General features: G+C 43.8%; 1 protein-coding gene across 1 annotated transcript; it reads right to left on the reverse strand.

The window, feature by feature from the left end:
- Window positions 1-3,696: 3,696 nt before the first annotated feature.
- Window positions 3,697-23,338, reverse strand: LOC144614644 (uncharacterized). The gene is given in 7 exon segments (XM_081791415.1): window positions 3,697-4,852; window positions 4,854-5,050; window positions 5,053-5,096; window positions 5,099-6,160; window positions 18,921-20,297; window positions 21,336-21,462; window positions 22,675-23,338. Coding segments are annotated over 4 exon segments (1,221 nt in total). The 5' UTR covers window positions 5,496-6,160; window positions 18,921-20,297; window positions 21,336-21,462; window positions 22,675-23,338; the 3' UTR covers window positions 3,697-4,269.
- Between the last annotated feature and the right edge of the window lie 268 nt (window positions 23,339-23,606).

Below are 23,606 nucleotides of genomic sequence, written 5' to 3' on the forward strand. Positions count from 1 at the left end.
ACTAAAATGCTTCTGCACAGCAAAAGAAACCATCAACAGTCTAAAAAGGCAACCTACTGAATGGGAGACGATATCTGCAAATGGTACATTTGCTAAGGGGTTAATTCCTAAAAAAAAAAAAAAAAAAAAAAAAAAAAAAAAAAAAAACTCCTACAACTCAGTAGCAAAAAATCCAATTAAAAGATGAGCAGAAGATCTGAACAGAGATTTTTCCAAAGACATAGACCATTAGGAAAACGCAAATTAAAAACACAATGAGGTACCACCAGACACCTACCTATTAGAGTAACTGAAAACAAAAACAAGCTGACAACACCAAGTGCTGACAAAGATGTGTAACTGCAACTCTCATACATTGACAATGGGAACGTAAAATGGCGCAGACACTTTACAAGAAATTGCCAAACTTTTCCAAAGTTAAAACCATATTTACCATACGACAGCACTTTGAGTCCTTGGCATTTACCTAAAGAAATGAAAATGTCCACACAAAAGTGCAAACAGTGCCTTTATTCATGACTGCGCATCCTGGAAACAACCCAAATTGCTATCACCTGGTGAATGGGTAAAGAGATTGTGGTTCACCCACAATGGAATACTACGCAACAATAAAAACAAATGAACAACTTGTACACATAATAAAATGGATGAATCACAAGTGCACTGTGCTAAATTAAAACCAGAAACAAGTCTACTGACTGTATTTGTATGACATTCTGCAAACAACAAAACCATAGATTAGTTGTCATGACCTGGGGTTGGGGGAAGGGAACTAATTACCCAAGAGCATGGAGGAACTTTTTTTTGGGGGGGGGGGCAAATATTCTGTATCCTGGTTGTGGTTATGGTTATATGACTGTATATATTTGTCAAAAAATATATAGAACTGTATACCTAAACAGGGTGAATGTTACTATATGCAAATTATGTCAATAACCCCCAAATAAAAAACAAAAAATTCCCTCATCAACATAGATGTGAAAATTCCTTAATAAACATTAGCAAAATGAAAGCAGGAATGTATGACAAGTACACTATGATCTTGGGAATGAAAAGTTGAGCCAACTGTTGAAAATCAATGTAAGTCACTGTATAAAAAAATGTTTATATTGTATGAGAACCTCAATTGCTGAAAAAGAAAGCATTTGACGAAGTGCAACTCACTTTAATGATAAAAGGAAAATCCCTCACCCTGATAAGGGACATGGATGAAAAATCAAAAGCTAACATTATATTTAACGGTAAAGAACTGAGTGCTTCCCTCAAGATTGGACAAAAGCCAAGGATGTCCATTTTCATCGGCTCTATTCAACACTGGTGTACTGGACACCGTAGGAAATGCTGCAAGAGAAGAAAATTCAAACTGGGTAGGACATAGTAAAAGCGTGTTTGCTCACAAATGACACTGTTGTGTATACAGAAAAATGTAAGCAATCTATGAAAAGCGACTAGAACTCAAATTTAATATCACAGGAAACAAAGTCGATACCCAGAAAAAAATTCATATATATTCAGCCACAGCATTTATCGTAATATCAAGAATTATGACACACTAAAGGATAAGCTTAACAAAATATGTGGAGGACTGAAAAGTACACAACATTGCTGAGAGAAATTAAAGACCTAAGTAAAAGGAAATATATGTTTATGAATTAATGGATTAATAGTATTAGGAAGTGAATTATCTCCATATTGACCTATAGATTCAATACACTCCACATTATAATTCCCCAAAACGTTTTCTCCCATGGCAATTGACAAGTTGATCTGCAAAGAGGTAATTGAAAAAAAGACTTTCAACAAAGCAGTAGCAGTTCTGAAACGTGCAGTAATACTCTTCGGTATTGTTAGAATAATGGACACAGGGTACAATGGTATGAGAAGTGTATTTGGAAATGAATATATTTATGTAGTCTACTGATTTCCAAAAAGCAACTCAATGGAGAAAGATAATTCAAGAAATGGCCCCAGAACAAATGTATATGGTTGTTTCCTCTTTTCACAGATTCGTTAATTGTATACACGGTGACAATTTTCTAATTAATTTTGTTGCTTCAAAATTAATGTTCCAATTACAGTTCTGGCCTCACATGAAAATTTCTGATACACAGGCATCTCATTACCTTTTCTGAGTAGACCTTAATTTCATAATTTTTGGTTTTCTCTTTAATCCCAAACTTATGCATACATGTGGTGACTTCCCAAATCAAGATGTTAAAACTATCACTATTCAGATCATTAATTGCAAGAAGCCTCCGAACAGTGGAAAGCTCCATCAGTGACTACCCTATCCAAGTTTCAATACTTGGTTATATGTTTACAAAAACTGCAGCATTACCTTGGAAGTGTTTTTCAGAACCCAGTGAAATCTGTGTAACTTCCAACTATAGAAAAAAATCTGGGTAGAGGAACAAGTTAGGTGACTGAGAAAAATACAGAATGTGAAGCATTCTCTAACACAACTTCCTTGGACGTTCCCCCCAAAATCATGTAAAAAAGGTGGGACTCGAGAGTATATAGGGGCACCTAGGTGGCTCAGTTGGTAAGCATCCGACTTCGGCTCAGGTCATGATCTCACAGTCCGTGGGTTCGAGCCCCGCATCAGGCTCTGTGCTGGAAGCTCGGAGCCTGGAGCCTGCTTCAGATTCTGTGTCCCTCTCTCTCTGCCCCTCCCCTACTCGTACTCTGTCCCTCTCTCAAAAATAAACATTAAACAATTTTTTATAAAAAAAGAGTAGAAGGCTATTATTTAGGAGTGAAGTCTACAACTCCCTCTTACATGCAGAAATAACATGTATACATGGAGAGATAAGTAGAGATAAAATAAATAAGGCAAAGTGTTACCAAAGATGTGGCAATTTTACTATTCTTTCAACTTTTCTCGGTTAAAATTTCTATTCACAAAAAAGTTGTAAAAAGAAATTTCCAAGTGGACAGTATTTTTCTCTCATTATTTCCAACTTACCCTGAGTTTTGGACAAAGAATGAGGATTATAGGCTATTCTCAACAACTTCACATACATTGAAAGACTGAGTATCTTTCAAGCATTAATTCAATTTAAGGGATGAGTTCAAAATGAATATCCTCTCATTTCTTTCTTTCTACAAAGTTTTATCCAGAGAGATTTACCTAAAATTATAAAATGGATACACGAATATAAAGGCATTTTTTTAACTTTTTAATATATTTTTTAATGTTTATTCATTTTTGAGAGACAGCATGAGTGGGGGAGGGGCAGAGAAAGAGGGAGACACGGAATCTGAGACAGATTCCGAGCTGTCAGCACAGAGCCTGATGCGGGACTCGAACGCACGGACTGTGAGATCATGACCCGAGCCGATGTCGGTGTCTTAACCTACTGAGCCATCCAGGTGCCCCAGGGCATTTCTAAATTAACTACACCTGTAGGGTCTTACTCTCAAAATTTCACTAGCAGTTGAAAAACATGCTAATAGTAAAATTAATAAATATCAGGCGTAGGTTTTTACGAGTATGTAGGTTCTAATACCACCATTTGAAAGCAATGCCCTGAAATAGCACGTGTGGTGCCTGGGGTCAAACAGGTTGGAAGGCGGTGGCATGACAATGATGGGAGCTGACGTGTGCTTTCCAATATACATTGACTGGTTTTGTTTGTTTTTTTAACTAGGATGGATTATCTGAAGTTCAGCAATGATTTAAGAGTAACTGGAAGGTTTCTTTTATTCACTAGTTCATTCAACGATAGTAGAATAGGTCATATCAAATTTCATGCTACCAGTGCTGTACTAAAGTTTCCTACCTTTTCTGAATTGGCCACCAATCCCGAATATTCTGATATTATAAACACAAGAATGACAAATGAAGGCTTTCCTATGTTTTCTGAATTCCATTATGAATTCTGTAATACGAGAATATTTTCTAAAGGCCTACAAGATTTTTTACATACAGGTTTCTCATTAGCATAAATTCTGATGCTAAATAATGTTTGAGTCATACATAAGGGACTCCCCAAATTCCTTAAATTCTTAGGGTTTTACACCCATATGGTTTCTCTGATTGCTTTAAGGGCTGAACTGTATCTAAAGTCCTTCCCACATTTTTTACACTTAAAGGGTTTCTCACCAGTGTGCAACCTCTGATGTTCAGTAAGGAAGGAATTAAGTCTAAAGGTCTTGCCACATTCCTTACATTCAAAGGGTTTCTCACCAGTATGAATTCTCAGATGTTGAACTAGGTAAGAGGCAGAACTAAAGGCCTTCCCACACTCCTTACGCTCATAGGGTTTCTCACCAGTATGAATTCTGCCACGTTGTACAAGGTATGAGGCACAACTGTTTTTCCACATTCCTTACATTTATAGGTTTCACATCAACATGAATTTTCTGATGCTGTGTAAGATGTACATGTACTCGAAAGGTCTTTCCACATTCCTTACACTCGTAGGGTTTCTCAGCAGTATGAATCCTCTGATGTTGAACAAGGTATGAGCCAGCACTAAAAGCCTTGCCGCACTCCTTACACTCACAGGGTTTCTCACCTGTATAAAGTCTTTCATGTTGAACGAGGTATGAGGCACGACTAAAGGCTTTCCCGCATTCCTTGCATTCATAGGGCTTTACCCCTGCATGAATTCTCTGAGGTGCATTAAGAAATGAACTAAGTCTAAAGGCCTTTCCACATTCCTTACATCCATAAGGTTTCTCACCAGTATGAATTCTCTGATGTTTAACAAGGGGTGAGCTACTACTAAAGGCCTTCCCACATTCTTTACATTCATAGGGTTTCTCACCAGTATGAATTCGCTGATGTTGAACAAGGTATGAGAAGGTACTCAAGGCCTTCCTACATTCTTTACACACAAAAGGTTTTACCAGTATGAATACTCTGATGCTGAAGAAGTTTTCCATACACTATAAAAGCTTCCCCACATTTCTTACATTCATAGGGTTTCTCACCGCTATGGATTCTTTGATGTTGAACAAGGTATGAGCTACTATAAAAAGCTTTTCCACATTCCCCACATTCATACGCTTTCTTAGCAGTATGACTACTCTGATGTACAGTAAATTATGGCTACTACCAGAGGTCTTCCCACATTCCTTGCATTCATATGTTTCTCGCCAGTATGAATTCTCCCATGTTTAACAAAGCCTGAGCCTCTAATAAAAGCCTTCCCACATTCTTTACATTCATAGACTTTCTTAACAGTGTGAGTTCTCTGATGTTGAACAAGGTACGAAAAGGTACTAGAGGACTTCCCACATTCCTTACATTTACAAGGTTTCTCACCAGTATGAAATCTCTGATGTACAGGGAGCTGATGTCCATTACTAAAGTTCTTCCCACATTCTTTGTATTTGTAGGGTTTTTCACTAGAATGTGTTCTCTCACGTTGAACAGGGTTTGAGTACCAACAAAAAGTCTTCCCACATTCCCGATATTCATATGATTGCTCTCTATTAAGAATTCTCAGATGTAAAGCAAAAGATGTATATTTCTCAAGGGTGGGCATTTCTTTATTGCTGTCTCATCCTTTGACTGAAAATCTGAAAGAAAACAAACAAAAAACAAATATCTGTTTTCCTATATGAGAAAATACAGGAATAGATTTCTCTGGAAGAAAAGAGACTAAAAATATCCATTAGATATCAAAAGCCTAGATTATACTAAAATACTGTTAGAAAAATGTTTTCAAGGTCAAAGAGAAATGCAGAGATTAGTGAGAGTTTATTTAAAATAGTAAGGTTGGGGATAAAATAGGTTTCATTTCTGATATTTAAGTGTGGATCAGGATCTTTGAGGAGCATGTTGAAAAACTGTACCCACACACCATCCCAGACCTCCTGAATCCGAAGACACGGGGCAAGTTCTGGGCACGAATATGTTTAACATTTCTAACAAATGTTTCTGATACAGATAAAATTTCATTTACCCCCAACGTGACTTCTCTTTACACTTTGAATAAAATCCATGTATCTTTCATCAATATGATTCCTGCTTACCTATCAGCCCTCATATCAAGTCAGAATTTTCTTCGTTCCCTCTTTACCTCACTTTCCCCTTTCAGCACTTGGAACGTGTCACAAGTTTTCTCATCGTTTGGTTCCATCTGCAGGTGATGGTAATCTCCCCCAAATTCTCTGGCATGTGTGGTTTGCAGACTGGATCTTTCTCATCCTATACATATTTAAGGTAAAATATCACTTTATCAGGAATACTGTAAATTGCTGGCCTTGTCTAAGGATGCCCATGTCTTTAGCTTCTGTTATAACACTTAATTCTTGTAATTCCAACCTGTTTTCAATTACACAATTATTTCTCTTTGCTAAAAGTTTTAATTTATTTCCCCCACGCCTACCTGTGGTTGATAGTATTTTGGTCTTCATGGCCGTTGCCATTATCATGCCTGTAAATATGTTGCATCACATGACAAAAGATATATAATTAAGGTTACTAATCAGTTGATTTGAGATGGAGACATCAACCTGGCTTGCCTGGATAATTCCCTAAAGAGCAGGGCTTTCTCCTGGCTGAGGGCAGAAAGGGAGCCAGGGACATTCAAAGTGTGAGAAGGACAAGACTTGCTGGTTGCTGGCCGGAAGATGGAGGGGACCACATGGGAAGTGTGAGAAGGAAATAAATTCTGCCAATAACCAGTGAGCCTAGAAGGCCCTATGCCCTAAAGAACTGTAGTCGCAGCTGATACTCGGATTTAGCCATCCTGTGCCGAACTGGTCTACAGAACTATGGGATAATAAATGACTGTAGTCTTAAGCTGCCAAATGTGTGGTAATTTGTTACAAAGCAATAGAAAACGAACACTTTCCCCCAAAGCAGGCCCAACCCCTGTGTCATTCAGCACTGAACTATAACCCCCTAGCACACAGCAGAAATTGACTGAAAAAAAAAAAAAAAAAAAGACAAATCTCCAGACAAAAAAAAGAATTAGGATATAGTTAAAAGACAATGTCATACAAATAATTGACCGATAATCCATTAATATAAAATAGAGAATCCTTTACGAAATAAACAATTTCTGGAATGAGGCAGGGAAGGTATAAGGTATCTTTGCCAAAAAGTCAGGTACATTTCCAAGACTCCTAGGTTTCTCCAAGAAACAGAAGAGACTTAATATGGAGCTCTGGATGACAAATGCAATGACAAAAGGGATACATGACTGATTATCTTGAATTACACATTCTGAATCAGTGATGATGGATAAAAGATGAGTCCATCATAATTCTTGCAAGAGAACAGAAAAATAATTTTTTTTTAATTTTTTTTAACGTTTATTTATTTTTGAGACAGGGAGAGACAGCATGAACAGGGGAGGATCAGAAAGAGAGGGAGACACAGAATCAGAAACAGGCTCCAGGCTCTGAGCTGTCAGCACAGAGCCTGATGTGGGGCTCGAACCCACGGATGGCAAGATCATGACCTGAGCCGAAGTCGGATGCTTAACCGACTGAGCCACCCAGGCGCCCCAAGAAAAATAATTTTTAATCTCTGTTGTTGAATAATCTCCTACTTAGAAAAAGTATTTACTAGCAAAGACTCAAATAATTCCTCTTCCTCTTTTCACTGGAGCTATGTTTCCAGTTAACCAAAAGTACTGGTTTAGAAAACTAATAAATATTTACACAAGAAATACCAGTAACGAAGTATCTTCCTACAAATAATGATATTTTCTTATTCTTTTTTTAAAGTTTATTTATTTTGAGAGAGAGAGAGAGAGAGAGAGAGAGTTTGAGAGCAGGGGAGGGGCAGACATAGGGAGAGGGAGAATCCCAAGCAAAGCAGGCTCTGCACTGACAGCCTGTCATCGCAGAGCCGGCTTCAGATCCTCTGTCCACCCCCCCACCCCCACCCCCGCTCCTCCCCCGCATGCGCACACTCTCATAGATAAACATTAAAAAAATATTGCTAGCAATTTGAAAACCGTGTCACAGTGTTGCTGTAAGAATCAATAAGGCAATACATGTAAAATACCTAGAACGGTGTCAGGCATAGAGTACAGATTTCGTGTTACTTTACAGCAGTCACTTCTGCTGTTACCACCGCCACCAGCACCACCGCCACTGGCTGCATAAGAGACAGTGACCAAAAAGGGGAGGGGCTCCTGGGCGGCTCAGTCGGTTGGGCTTCCGACTTCGGCTCAGGTCATGATCTCACGGTTGGTGAGTTCAAGCCCTGCAACGGGCTCTGGGGCTGACAGCTCAGAGCCTGGAAACTGCTTGGGATTCTGGGTCTCCCTCTCTCTCTGCCCCTCCCCTGCCCATGGTCTGTCTCTCTCACTCTCAAAAATGAATAAATGTTAAAAATTTTTTTTAAAAAGGGGGTGTGGGAGTCTGCATGGCATGAGCAAACTGAACAAGATTTCATACCTCCCCTGACAAATTTTCAGTTAATGACTTTTCTTATGTCTACGAGAAAACACAAAATAAAGGATACTTACTCGTTCCTCTACTATATCAAGTATCTACATCCAAATCCACTGTCACCATTTTTTCTTGTGCACAAAATTCCACCATCTTACCCCTCCAGGTCAAGGCCATTGCCTCTATAATAATTTCCTCCTCCCAGTTCACCCATTTTGACCACTCAAATGGAACCGTCCCCATCATTAATCATGCAGGTGTAACCCCATGTCCCAACCAACCCCATCTCTTCGTGAGCAAATGCCACTGCAGAGCCCTTGCCCTCACTTTCACCGCTGCCTCACCCCGTTCTGCTTACACCGGGCCTGTCAGGCTTTCACTCCTTGATCCCGCTGAGAATTTCCCCTTCTGGGAAGGCCACACCTCAAACTCAACGCTCATGTCTTATTTTAATGCATGTTTCAGTAATCGTTCCTCCATCTTGAAACGTTTTCTTCATTTGCCTTTGCTGGTACCACTTTCCCGTTTTCATTCTACCTCAAAACATGCTTCTTCTCAGTAGTCTCTTTTGTGGCATCCTCTGACGGACGTAACTGTGACACTCCTCTACCTGCCCCGGCTCTCTGGGAGACCTCATGCAGCGCCATGGCTTTAAATACCAGCCACAGGAGTGCCGGGTGGCTCAGTCGGTTAAACGCCGGACTTTGCTAAGGTCATGATCTCACGGTTCGTCGGTTCGAGCCCCGCCTCGTGCTCTGTGCTGACAGCTCAGAGCCTGGATGGAGCTTGCTTCGGATTCCGTGTCTCCCTCTCTCTCGGCACCTCCCCGGCTCTATCTCTCTCTCAAAAATAAACAAACATTACAATTTTTTTTTATAAATAAGTAAATAAATACCAGCCATAGGCCAATAAAACTCAACTGCTATTGTGAGCCCATCTTCTCAACTTCAGGCTTCATATTCAACAGCCTACTCGGCCTTCTAATCGGCTGATTTATGACCATCTCAGACTTAACATATTCAAAGCACACATATTTCAATTGGCTCTCCGTCCTGCCTTTTCCCTCTTTCCCATCTGAGGCAACTGTGTCACCATTCGCCTGCTCAAGCCAAAACGTGCTCAGCCTTCTTAACGTCCCTCTTCCTCCACACTCATTTATAACCCACCAGCATGCTGTGAGTTCTATGCTCAAAGGAGCTTCTTGCCACTTTCCACCACCAACACTCGAATCCAAACCACTAGCACCCCCGGTCTGCACTACCGAAGTGGCCTCCCAGCAGCTTTTCCTCTCCTGACCCTTGTCCCCATTCAGGCAACCCTCTCTGCATCTGTGCAGGAAAAAGCAGAAGGGAGTGATGGACGGTATCTGCAGACCCGAGAACCTCAAAATAGCCATTTTCATCCGAAAGATTAGCAGACGAATTGGAGAGGTACAAGCAATCTGGGGCACTTGGTAAGGTTTGACGTGGTTGGAAGCTGATTTATCAGGGAGGGAGGAAAGAGGGTTGTGATTAGGCAGAGGCAGCTAAAGGGCTTAAGGGGTAGTTGGAAAAGGTTTATCTCCTCATTTGGAGAGTCTGGGTGAAGAGTAGGTGAAAATTCTTTATATAGTTTTGCAACTTCTCTGTAAGCCTGAAGTTATTATTTTAAAATGTTTTGCTTCTTTCTGCTCAAGGTGTTTATAAGGATATCTGCCTGGAGTACCTGAGTGGCTCAGTCGGTTAAGTGTCCAACTTCGGCTCAGGTCATGATCTCATGGTTCGCGAGTTCGGGCCCCACGTCGGGCTCTGTGCTGACAGCTCGGAGCCTGGAGCTGCTTCAGAGTCTGTCTCTCCCTTTCTCTGCCCCTCCCCTGCTCACGCTCTCTCTCCCTCCCTCTCTCTCTTAAACATTAAAAAAAAAATTTTATAAGGATATCTTCCTTATAGAAATTCATTAAGCTGTATATTTTAATATGGTTTTCTAGTTTTTATCTCATTTAACAAAAGTGTTTTTTTAATTTAAGATTGGAAAAATGTAAATTAGATCATGCCTTTTAGTCACTTTCAGGAAAGAATCCAAATTCCTGATAATTAACAAAAATATATACAAGACTCGGCCTCTTCTGACATTCTCCCTTTTTTCTTGTTGCTGCCCCCTCATTAATTCTGTTCTGGTCTGCTTATTGCTCCTGAATCACCCAAAGCTCACTCCCACCTCAAAGCATGTACGTTTGCTGTTCACGCTGCCTGGAATGTTCTATATAATCATATAGCCTACGCCCTTCTTGTTCTTGTCTCTGCTCCGTTATCACCACCTCTGAATATACAAATAAATCTAAATGCAGGAGAGGAGCTGAAAGCAGTCAAATTCAAGATGCACTGGAAATACTGCCCTATGAAAGAGAAGAGGCCCGATAAAATGACAGGGAAATAAGAGGTGAATGAGTGTTAAAATTCGCAAAGACAAGGTTTCTTTGGACACTTTGGTGAGATAGTCCCCTTTCTCCCAAGTTTCAGGCTTTTCCACGCAGGCCTTGCTTGGGCTCCCTTTGAAGGGACAGTTCCAAGCGACAGCTCAGAAAAGCGCCTCCTCCCTGACCCAGTGAGGGCTTCTCTACCCGATGGGATCTTACTCACCTGTGCGCGGTCTTCTTTGATCTTCCCTCGCTATCATCCAGGGCTCTTTCCAGCCTTCCGATAAAGTAATCACATGTGGTTTAGAAAGGGAATGTCCAGCTTACAAGGTAGCAAAGAAATAAAATATGAATTAAAAAATACTTTGAGCTTAGAACTTGGAATAAACTAGAGGTCAAAATGATAGTGGTAAGTATTTCCGGGAAGGGCAAGGGGATTCAAGAATCCAGACAGATGGGGAAAAGCTTTTATTTTGAGTGAAATCTACTTTTCTTTCTCTCTCTCTCTCTCTCTCTCTCTCTCTCTCTCTCACATCTTGACAGAAAGCATGACCTTGTAATTGAGAACACAGACCATGGAACCAGAGCGCTTGCATTCAAATTCCTGCTTCTGCCTCCTACCCGCTGTGCGACTTTGGGAAACTCACTTAAATTCACTGTGCTCCAACATGCTTATCTGAAATGGTTACAAAAATAGTACCCATGACACAGGATGGTTGTGAGGATAGAGATCAGTTAATACAAATCAAACACAAAAATGTAGGGTGTAGAATAGTGATTGGTACATAGTAAACAATACACTCACCTGTGTATTGTCTTCTTGTGAGTTAACATTATCAATGTTATTTTTCTAAGAGAAAAGACAAAGATTCTTGAGACATCTCTAAGATATTCATTCAATCTTAAATGCAAAGTTCATGAATTATACATTTTAACTATAAAATCAGGGTAATTATTTTGTTCTTGTTTTTGAGAGAGAGGAGAGAAGGCTCAAGTGAGCAAGGGCAGAGAGAGTCCCAGAAGGGGCAGAAGGAGAGAGGGCGGGGGAGAGAGGAAGATAGAGAGAGAGAAAGCAGGGCTTGAGCTCACCCGCTGTGGGACTCAAACTCAGAAACTGTGAGATGGTGACCTGAGCCAAAGTCAGATAATGACTGAATCACCCAGGTGCCCCCGGGTAACTGTTTTGTAAGAAAGAAAATGCAGTAACTTCCGTTTTTGTTTGTTTTTGAGAGAGACAGACACACACGGTGTGAGTGGGGGAGGGGGAAAGAGGGAGAGAGAGAGAATTACAAGTAGACTCCATGCTGCCAGCACAGAGCCCAGGCACGGGGCTTGAACCCACAAAGCCCTGAGATCATGGCCTGAGCAGAAACCAAGAGTTGGAGGCTTACCCAACTGAGTCGCCCAGGCGCCCCCCCCCTTTTTTTTTTAACGCTTATTTTTGAGAGAGAGAGAGAGAGAGAGAGAGAAAGCATGAGTGGAGGAGGGGCAGAGAGAGACGGAAAGAAAGAACCCCAAGCAGGCTCCATACTGACAGCAGAGAGCCCAAATTGGGGCTTGAACTTGCAAACTACGAGATCATGACTGAAACAGGGTGCTGTCGAGAAAACAAAACAAAACAAACTACCAGACGTCGAATAGAAGGAAGGCAAGATTTTATTCACGGCCGGGCCAAACCTGATCTCCTGAGCTTAAGGAGAAAAGTGCAGAGAACAGCCCCCGAACAAAGGTAGCAGTGAGCTTATGTGGATTTTAGCAAGTCAGAGTACGTCATTATTTAGTTAACCAATTACAATTTACAGCATTTCATGGTACCCAATCATACTGTGACACACAGACATTAGTCTTGATGGGAACCTATCAATTTAAAGTTCTTTGTCCTAATAGATTTTAAAACGACCAATCATAATTAGACACCTAAGATACCGTGGGGCAGTGAGTTCTGACTTTTTACATGTTGGTCTTGCCTAGGCCAGATCTTGGTAGAAGGGGTGGGGGGAGCGTTTTGCAACCTAAGTTATCTATTTAGCAAGCAGGCGAAGTTACAGAAGCGAGATAGGGCGGTTAGTAATTTCCAATAACCCTAATAGGGAACCACATAAGCTTTTATCTCAATTATTCATGAAAGGTGAGTTTAAGCCGAACTTATACACAATAAGCTTTCTGATATAAGTTGACCTATTACATTCCACACTCCTGTTTGTTAGTTATTCAAACCTTTGAATAACCTTATTCTGGCATTTGAGCTAGTGGGACGTATGGGCTACATAATACCATAAGCTTTATAGATCCTATTTTTTGATGTATGAACTGAAGTAGTAGTTCTATCAAACAGGGTCCTATAGTTATAGCCAGAAAGAGAAAGATAGGGGGTCCCGCAAGGGCACTTAGGAGAGTTGTTAGCCAAGGGGACCAGGAAAATATAGACTCATACCAATTTGGATTAATTTGTCTTTGTCTTTCTCTTTCCTCTAATCGTTGTCTGACCTGACTCAAGGTCTGCTTGATGATTCCTGAATTATTGACATAAAAACAGCACTGTTCCCCAAGGGCCATACAAAGCCCTCCTTGTTGTAAAAATAACAGGTCTAAGCCCCTCCGATTCTGAAGTACCACCTCTGCTAAAGAGTTTACAGATTCAGACAGTTTATCAATATTCCTTTCTAATTCTGATATATCCTGATCAATTTGTTTGCTTAGTAATTTGAAGTTCTGATCCCCGGTGATGAAAGCGGCAGTACTTACGCCAATGGATCCTGCAACCCCCAGTCCTACAAAGAGGGGCACTAGGATAGGAGAAATGGGTTCCCTCGGAAATCGAGACTGGGGAATGAAACCTAGGTGTTCTTTTCCTCCTTCACCTCAAAAGTAGAAGACCTGGGGTAGGAGGTGGACTAGAATGCAGAAATCAGACCTCTTGATTATAAGGTGGAGGTTTAAACAAGGGGTTAAACCCAAGGAGCAAGCGAACCAAGTCCCAGAGGGCGGTACAAGGAAGTAAAGGGTACCCCCCACATGAGTATTATTTGGCAAGTAGATGGTGCTGTTACAATAAGCCAAATACCTGGGCTGTTTTATCTGGTAATTTCCAGCATAGAAACAAGTCCCCATTCCTTCTAGATCTCCTAAGGTGAGACTTGGGTTCTGCCCCCAGGTACAATGACCCTCTATCTGGCCATGGCTCAAATTCCTGACTTGGTCTTCCCTCGTTCCCAAAGGGACCGGAGCACCTATTCCTATGTAGTAGGGGGGCCTAGGATTCAAACATAGCCAACAATCCCAAGTGATGTTAGGGTTGGTGGCATTTAAAAACTTAAAGGTATAGTACAAGGCTTTAAAGGTATCGGTCTCTCTTATTTCAGGTTTGTTCCTATCGGGGGAAGGAGTCAACATAAGGGCAGTAGTGGTGGGTGAACGGGCCGTAGACTTAGCTGATGACCAGGCTAGAGGCCTGGGGGGGCAGTTTTCCAGGGTCAGGGAGAGGGTTAATTACAGCATTGGGCCCAATGGGCGCTCTAGGGGTGACTCTAAACCTCTGAATGGTGAACTCAGTGCCGGGATCAAGACCAGAAACGTATAGTCTCAATCCCCATGTTCTCCCCATATTCCATCGGGGATCTAAACCATTTTTAATGACAGTGACTAGGTGTTGGCTCTTGGTCATAGACACTGCTCTTATAGACAGTATAAACTGATCCTTTTCAGTAACCCAGTCAGCTATGGTTTCACAACCCCATGAGGCACAGTGAAACTGGCCTCGTCCTTGACAGCCGGGGGGCGTATCAGAGGGACAAGCATAAAACTGTACTCCTTTGAAACTTAGGCAGTCTGGGGTTCCCTGGTAAGGCAAAACTCCGGTAGCACCTTGATATCATGGTTGTTTCCACTCAATGGGGAACAGAAGACACAGATTAAAGGTCAAGGCAGGGGAAGCGTAAGAGGTAGAATTTGCTAAAACCTGTCCCGTAGTGGTTTTGCTAACTATCCAACGGTACCGGACAGGGGCATGGTCAGAAAATGTCCCTCCAGCCAGGGAAATTATTAAGAACAAAATTACCCAGCAGATTCTTTTACCAGCCGGACCTCCAAAGGATTTTCGGTCCGTTTGACAGTCCATTGTAGAGGAACGTGGTCGGGGTGTGCCACTTTGAGAGCGATGCATCCTGTGGCTCCGGCCAGCAACTGTCACAGCGGATGGGGTGCACAGGATGATCGGATAGGGCCCAACCCAGCGTGCCTCTAAATTTGGGGAGGTGTGACGTTGCACCCAGATCCAATCTCCAGGTCTGAGTCCTTGGTCTGATGGTTCGACTGTAGAGGGCGGTTCTCTCCGGCTTTCTTTTACTAGGTTATGGATGGCTGGAAGGTTGTAGAGCCTGCAAGGACTTAAGGAGATGTTGGTTTGAGATTTCCGCCCGTTGTTCATCTCCCAATCTTGGAAGCAAGGGAGGTGGTCTTCCAAATAGGATTTCAAAGGGGGGAATGCCTCTTACGTAAGGTATACAGAGTCCTCTGAGGAGGGCAAAAGGAAGGAGGCCTACCCAGTTTTCGCCAGTTTCTGGAATTAATTTAGCGAAGGTTTCTTTTAGAGTTGTATTCATTCTTTCTACCTGCCCTGAACTCTGGGGGTGGTGGGCACAACGTAATTTCCAATTTATTTGTAAGTTTTTGGCCAACATTTTAGATATCTGGGCTATGAAAGCCGGGCCGTTATCTGATCCCAGACCAATAGGGATGCCCAATCGGGGAACCAATTCATTGAGTAATTTCTTAGCCGCTATCTGAGCGGACTCTGTTCTAGTGGGGAAAGCCTCTACCCATCCAGAGAAGGTGTCCACTAGTACGAGGAGATAATGATAGCCAAAGGGTCCATGTTTCATCTCAGTGAAGTCAAGTTCCCATATTTCTCCAGGCATCTGTCCACGTAGTCTCTGTCCTGAAAAATTTAACTTGGGAGATGGGTTAGTCTGAGCACAGGCTTTGCATCGGTCTCCTAGGCTTTGTACGATTTTATTGAGGTTTGCAATAAAATAGTCTCTTTGGGCTAGTTCAGACAACTTGGTTGCCCCTAGATGCGTGGAGCTGTGGACTTGCGGGAGCCAGGTCCGTCCTATAGCTTCTGGTATGAAGATGCGTCCGTCCTCGAGGTGATACCAATGCCGGTCATCTCTTTTTGCCCTCAAGGTTTCTATCAGGCGTAGCTCTTCTTTGGTCTAAAACGGTTCCGAGGGGAGAAAGCGTAGAGGCAGCAGAGGCAAAATTTTAGTCGGGAGAACAGCTCTTTCTGCTGTGGCCTTTGCCATTGCGTCAGCAAAGGCGCTTCCTTTCGCTCGGGGCGAGTCTGCCTTTTGGTGGCTCTTGCAATGTATAACGGCCACCTATTTAGGAAGCCATAAGGCTCCCAGTAGGGCCAGGATTTCTTTTTTATCTTTAATTTCCTTCCCTCCTGATGTTAACGGTCCTCCTTCCTCATATAGAGCTCCACGAACATGGGCAGTGGCGAAGGCCTACCTGCTATCCGTGAAGACGTTCGCCGTTTTTCCCTTTGCCCATCTGAGGGCCTGGGCTAGAGCCACCAGCTCTGCTCTTTGGGCAGAAGTGTCGTGCTCAAGGGCTCGGGCCCAGATAACCTGGTCCTGAGTCACTACAGCTGCACCTGCGTGTCCGAGTCCATCTTTGACAAAACGGCTGCCATCAGAGAACAGCTCGAAATCCACCTTTGGCAGAGGTTGACCTCTTAAGTCCCTCCTCAGTCCCGTCAGAGTACTCCCAGTTTCCGAGCAATCGTGGAGTGGGGCCTCTGAGTCGTCATCAGGCAGCGATGTGGCTGGATTTAAAGCCTCTGTCTTCAGGAAAGCGATGCGTGGAGGGTCCAGTAGCAATACCTGATCCTGGAGGATTCGTGCGTTGATCCATCGGTCTGGTGGGGAGCGCAGCAGGGACGCTACTGCGTGAGGTCCTGTGATCTGAAGGTCTTGCCCAAGCGTTCGTCTGGAAGCTTCTTTAACCAGTGGCGGCAACAGCTCTGAGGCAACTGGGCCACCCGGTGGCAACAGAGTCCAGCCGCTTGGACAAGCAGGCTACGGGTCGTTTCCAGGGGCCCAAAGTTTGAGTAAGGACCCTTTTCGCAACGCCCCGGATCTCATGTACAAATAGTTGGAAGGGTCTGGTAATATCAGGTAAAGCTAGGGCTGGGGCTTGGGTAAGGGTGCTCTTGATTTGCTCGAAAGCCCTATCTTCTTGTTCTCCCCAGACCAGCTCAGTTCCTTCACCCCCAGTAGCGGAGTACAGGGGTTTTGCCATTTCAGCGAAACCCGGTATCCAGAGGCGGCAATACCCAGCGGCCCCTAGGAACTCCCTGATCTGCCTTTTAGTTGTGGGTTTAGGAATGTTGAGGATAGCTTGGATTCTTTCCGGCCCCAGCGATCGCTTGCCTTCATGCAGTTGGTAGCCCAAGTATATTACAGAGTCCAAGCAAATTTGCGCCTTTTTTTGCGGAAACTTTATATCCCAGGACATCTAACTCCCTTAGCAGGTCCTCCGTAGCCTTTGCGCAGTTCTCTCAGGAGTCGGCGGCTAGGAGCAAGTCATCTACATATTGTAACAGCGTAACATCTGGGTGGCTCTCCCAGTAGGGGACCAAATCCCTTCGAAGAGCCTCATCAAAAAGACTAGGGGAGTTTTTAAACCCTTGGGGGCAGTCGAGTCCAGGTTAACTGTCCGTTGTAGGTTCCGTCTGGGTCTGTCCATTCAAAGGCAAAAATAGGCTGACTGACCTTTGCAATCGGCAAAGCAAAGAATGCATCCTTTCAGTCCAGGACAGAGTAAAGGCGGTAATTCGGAGAGTTCACTCAGGAGAGTGTAGGGGTTGGGGCCTGTAGGATGAATTGTCTCCACCCTTTTGTTAACTTCTCTGAGGTCTTGTACCGGCCTATATTCTGAAGTCCCAGGTTTTGGGACAGGAAGCAAGGGAGTATTCCAGGGGGAATGGCATGGCATTAGGAGCCCAGCTTCTCGCAAGCGGTTGATGTGTTTGGCAATTCCCTCCCTCGCCTGCTGGCTGATGGGATGGATATTGCCTCACCCGGATGGGGGTGGCTGTGGCAGCTAGCTGGATCACTAGCGGCGCTTGTCGAATGGCTAGTCCAGGGGGGTTAGTTTCAGCCCAAACTGTAGGAATTGTCTCTTTCCACTTTGCTATTAATGGAGAGGCTTTCCACTCTGGTTTTTCTAAGAATAGATACTCCTCTGATATAGGGCAGGGAACTAGAATGGCAGGTGGCGGTAGGTTCAAGTCTATAGAATTTCCGGTAAAGGAGATTTGGGCCTTAAGCATGTGCAACAGATCTCTCCCCAGAAGGGAATATGGGCAATCAGGTATGAGCACAAAGGAATGAGCTAGGTTTGTGATTCGGGCACGAGTCCATGGGTAGCCTTGCGTTCGTCCGGTGGCTCCCTGAATATATACCTTTTCTTTAATCACAGGTCCTAAGGGTTCTTTAAGAACGTAATACATAGCCCCAGTGTCAACCAGGAATCTAGGTTCTTTCCCTTCTACGTTGAGGGTAACCACAGGCTCCTGGGGATTCAGGGAAAGAGGGGAGCTGTGGTGGCATCATTGTTCCTGGGCGACCAGGATGGGAGGCTTTTTGTTAGGGCATTTATCTTTCCAATGTCCTTCTTCCTTACAATAAGCACATTGATTTTTTCCCAATGTTGCTCGGGGTCCTTTCTGGCAGGGTTGAGGCCTTCCCTGTCCTTTGCTGTTGCCTGGGGGTTTTCCCCAGGCTGGTACGAGGACTTTCCCTATTTCCTTCCCCTGCATAATGGCAGGGCTGTCCCTGCTCTGAAAAACTCACTGGGCTATTTCTACCAACTCTGAAATTACCTTCCCTTTGAATCCTTCTAATTTTTGGAGCTTTTTACGGATGTCTGGGGCCGACTGAGAAACGAAAGCCATGTTAATGGTTTTTCGGTTCTCTGTTGCCTCGGGGTCAATAGGAGAATATAAGCGGTAAGCCTGGTAAAGCCTTTCAAGGAAGGCTGCAGGCGACTCATTCGGTCCTTGGACCGTGTCATGAGTTTTTGTCAGATGGGTGGGCTTTAGTGCTGCTGCGCGAAGCCCCTGTTACAATCTGGCGATACTGAAGTAGACGCTCCCTACCATTATCTGTGTTAGGGTCCCGTTGGGGCGGTGTGGAAGGGAAAACATGCTCAGTTCTGCGAAGGTCTGTGGTAGGCATTCCATCCGGACCAAGGACTGCTCTCGTTGCTTCCCGGAGCACTCGGGCCCTTTCCTCGGAAGTCAGGAAGACCTGCAAGAGTTGGTGACAATCTTCCCAAGTAGGTAAGTGAGTGGTGAAAATAGAGCTCAATAAGTCAATTGGGCCCTGGGGGTTTTCAGAGAAAGGCGGGTTCTGAGTTTTCCAGTTATAGAGGTCCGTGGTGGAGAAAGGAGTGTAGACAAGCTTCCGGTGTGTTGGCTGCCCGTCTGGACCGGGAGCCGGAGCCATTTGCCTAAGAGGAAGGATGGGAACTGGGGCATCAGAGGACTGGTGTTCTCCTCTACAGAGGGCTCCTGATCTGGTGTGTGGGGGACTAGTCAAAGGGTCACCTGCGGCTTTTGGTTCCTGGGGAGCTAGTGGAGTCTGGGGATAAGGAGCTGGTCTCTAAGGATCGGATAACAAGTCCCTCCCTTGGGTATCTCCTGAAGCACCGGGTAAAGCCTCTTTGGAGGCTAAGTGACGGGAAGCAAGGGTTTGGAGTTTGGAGGAGAACAGGAAGGGGAGTGGGAAAGGGAGATGCCGGATGACAGCTTTTGGCCCTGTTTCTGGCACTCTCTCAGCCAGGAAGGTGGGTCTTCTAGGAGGTCGACCCAAGTCACAGCATATGGCTCCTGGTGGGGATGAACATCGTGACAAATCCTGCGGACAGCATAAGCAAGGTTAAGATTCTAGGAGCCCTCTGGGGGCCAGTCAACCCCAGAGAATGTCAGCCAGTCCAGTTGGCAATATGTCCGCAGCCAGGATGGCTTTAGGTTACAGCCATAGTTCCTTCCTCTTTTTCTGAAACCAGAGAAGTTATTTAGCACGCATTTAAGGGGGAGCAAGGCTCGGACAAAGACTGACCCATGACGGAGGTTAAACAGTGGGTCACACCAGAGATAATGATAGGTTAACAGGAAGCGTTTAACAGGGCACACAGAGCACTGAACGTAGAGCAAATGGTGGGGGTGATCAAGCCCAACCCAGACGGTCCGAAGACCTGGATGGTCCGGAGACCCAGAGGGTGCTGGGGACGTCTCCACCAGACACCAGCTAGGGCGAAGTTAAGCCGCGTCCAGCCTTCCCTCCTAGAATCAGATCTGGCCAGTAACAGAAAACAGGCGCCACCCCGCATACCTTACTTTTAAGCCAGGTCTGAGAACGGAAGGCCGGGGCCGAGGAACGTCTCTCAGAGCTCTTCCCTAGCTGTTCCGCTTCAGCCTCCGAATCTTGGGTGGTCATAGAATCTCGGTGGAACCTCCAAATGAAACAGGGTGCTGTCGAAGAGACAAAAAAAAAAAAAAAAAAAAAACCAAAAACCAAAAAACAACAACACCACCAGACGCTGAATAGAAGCAACACAAGATTTTATTCACAGCCGGGCCAAATCTCATCTCCTGATCTTAAGGAGAAAAGTGCAGAGAATGGCCCCCGAACAAAGGTAGCAGCGAGCTTATATGGATTTTAGCAAGTAAGAGTACGTCATTATTTAGTTAACCAATTTCAACTTACAGCATTTCATCAGACTAACACACAGACGTTAGTCTTGGCGGGAACCTATCAATTTAAAGTTCTTTGTCCTAATGGATTTTAAAATGACCAATCACAGTTAGACACCTAAGATACCGTGGAGCAGTGAGTTCGTGACTTTTTACACGTTGGTCTTGACTAGGCTAGATCTTGGTAGAAGGGGTGGGGGAGCATTTTGCAACCTAAGTTATCTATTAAGCAAGCAGGCGAAGTTACAGAAGTGAGATAGGGCGGTTAGTAATTTGCGATAACCCTAATAGGGAACTACATAAGCTTTTATCTCAATTATTCATGAAAGGTGAGTTTAAGCCGAACTTATATACAATAAGCTTTCTGATAGCTTATAAGTTGACCTATTACAATGACCTGAGCGGAAGTCAGACGCTCAGCTGACTGAGCCACCCAGGCGTCCAGTAACTTCAGTTTTAAATTTATTTGTTTATCCAACCGACCACTGTGTCGGTTGCACAGGCTCTTCAGATAGGACAAACCAGGACCCTCTGTCCAGCTGTTCTGCTGGCAGGTGGCTCAGATATTAACGGAGCACTTACAGCAATTTTGAGCATAAACATAATAGGAAATTTGGCCTTTGTCAATGTTTATGCAATAAACACCTCCGGTTCTAATCCTGCCATTTCATCCTTTCCAGCCCAACAAAGGTCAAGCCATTTCTTTGGGAACAGAGAGAAGAAAGTACATTCACTTCTTAAGATAGCCCTAAAAGGTACAAGGAAGAAAGTGTTTGAGGGAGAAGACTCTAATTTACTTGAAAGAGGAAAACTTACCCAGTGAGACCAAGTTACTACAGTTCTCCAACATCACATGTCTGTATAAGTCCCTGTGAGCAGAATTCAGACTCTCCCATTTCTGCTGAGAGAAGGCTACGGCCACATCCCTGAATGTCACTGGTCCCTGAAATGGCAAACCCACATATTTCTGGGGCAGTTAAAAAAAAAAAAAGTTTTTAAGATGAAAGAAGAGGAAATAAAAAGTTTCCATGTGGCAAGGGAGCAATCAGAACAATGAAGTAGGTTCAAAGCTTATGACCTAAAAAGTATTATGAATCAGAATATCTGCATGTTCTGGAAGAACCCTGTTGCTAGGGACAAAATTTTCTGTGTGTTGTAGGATACCACGGGACTTCAGACCTGTTGAGAAACTGACAAAATAATCCAAGTTTCTCTGTTAAAGTAAATCACAGACACAAAGACACTGCCTGCTCAGTACCCAACCCAAAAAATTCTCAAGAAATATTAATCTCTGCACTATTTTCCCTTTAAGAGAAGTTTTTTTTCCCAAGCATAAAATCTTTATTTTAGAAAATAGGTATTATACAAATTTGCTAATTTCTGAAACTTCAAGATTATCATGTCAGATTACATCATCAACATTTTCCTTTACTAATAGAAACATTTTCATGATGAAATAGAAGTACCTTTCATGAATATATATCAGAGTTAGGCATTATTTTATATTTTTACAAGACTGGACCAAATGTCTCAGATTTCCCCAATGCTGGTAATCTATGTTAAGCTACTGTTTAGGACAATATGCTCATAGTGTCATTTAACACTCATCACTCAACACTTCTGCTGTTCCTCAGTTAGTGGACTATGACGAAGGTGATTCAAATCAAACGAATGCCACCCGAGTCTAGCAGGTCCCCTGCCACCACAAAACTGACCTAGTACATGCTCTCGGGCATCGCCCCGCAGGAACGGTATCAATGTTTCCAAGTCATAGTTATGTCCCCGCTGTGTCCCTAAAAGCCTCCCAGAGCATGCGATCTCATCATATTAAGAGACCAATTGGGGGGCACCTGGGTGGCTCAGTCGGTTGAGCGTCCGACTTCGGCTCAGGTCATGGTCTCGCGGTCTGTGAGTTCGAGCCCCGCATCGGGCTCTGTGCTGGCAGCTCAGAGCCTGGAGCCTGCTTTCGATTCTGTGTCTCCCTCTCTCTCTGCCCCTCCCCTGCTCATGCTCTGTCTCTCTCTCTGTCAAAAATAAATAAACATTAAAAAAAAAAAAAAAAAAAAAGAGACCAATTGGTACAAAATCCGTAGGTCTGTGGAGATTTTTTAACCTTCTGATGTATGGCCAAATGAGGCCAGTATCTCAAACTCACCAAACCACTGACTGACACAAAGGAGCTCCAATAATTCACGAGGCTTCACATCTTCACTGCTCCATCACAGTCCTTTAGCAAAGACTCATCACGTAGGGCCTGTTCCGTAATTTGCTCGATGAATTAATGAACACCAGTCAGAAAAGGCGACCTTGCAAGGAGGAAGCAATCGTTTGGCACTGTCTCAAAGAGAAGGAACCAAGCAGGTAATTAGATAGTGCCCGCTTAGGAAGAACGCCTCAGGTTAATTGATGAAAATATCTACGTAGTCTAGGGGCGCCTGGGTGGCTCAGTCGGTTAAGCGTCCGACTTCGGCTCAGGTCATGATCTCACGGTTCGTGAGTTGGAGCCCCGCGTCGGGATCTGTGCTGACAGCTCAGAGCCAGGAGCCTGCTTCGGATTCTGTCCCTACCTCTGCCTCTCTCTCTCTCTCAAAAATAAACATCAAAAAATTTTTTAAAAAGAAAAGAAAATATCTACGTAGTGTAAAAATCCCAGTATTTCAAGGAGTAACAACTTAAACGGCTATGCTTTTAGAAATGTAAGAACCGATCAGTCTTCCTGGGGATTCCTCTAGTAGAGAAGTTCAAACTCTAGAAAACCCAGAGATGAGAGAAGAAAAGGAGGTTTTAGGGTTCCCAATAGCTTCAGCCAGTAAGCCTTCTTGTCCCTCCATTTCAGCTTCCACGTTATGCTACAGCCACCCTCACATAAAGTTTTGGAGAACAGAGGGATTCTGGATAAAGCCGAACCCCAGTGAACCGAGCTGCACACAGCTGGATGCCGAGCCAACAGCACTTCTTCAAGGAAGACAGAGTTAGACCTTCAGCAGGACGCTTTCTGGCTAGGCCTTCATTCTGGGGACGCTGATCTGGAGCTAATATCCGGCTACACAGTTCTGCTTTGAACAGATTCTCCTCCTGACACTCCTA

This window comes from Panthera onca, chromosome E2 (assembly GCF_046562875.1).
Source record: "Panthera onca isolate mPanOnc1 chromosome E2, mPanOnc1 haplotype 2, whole genome shotgun sequence".
Lineage (NCBI taxonomy): Eukaryota > Metazoa > Chordata > Mammalia > Carnivora > Felidae > Panthera > Panthera onca.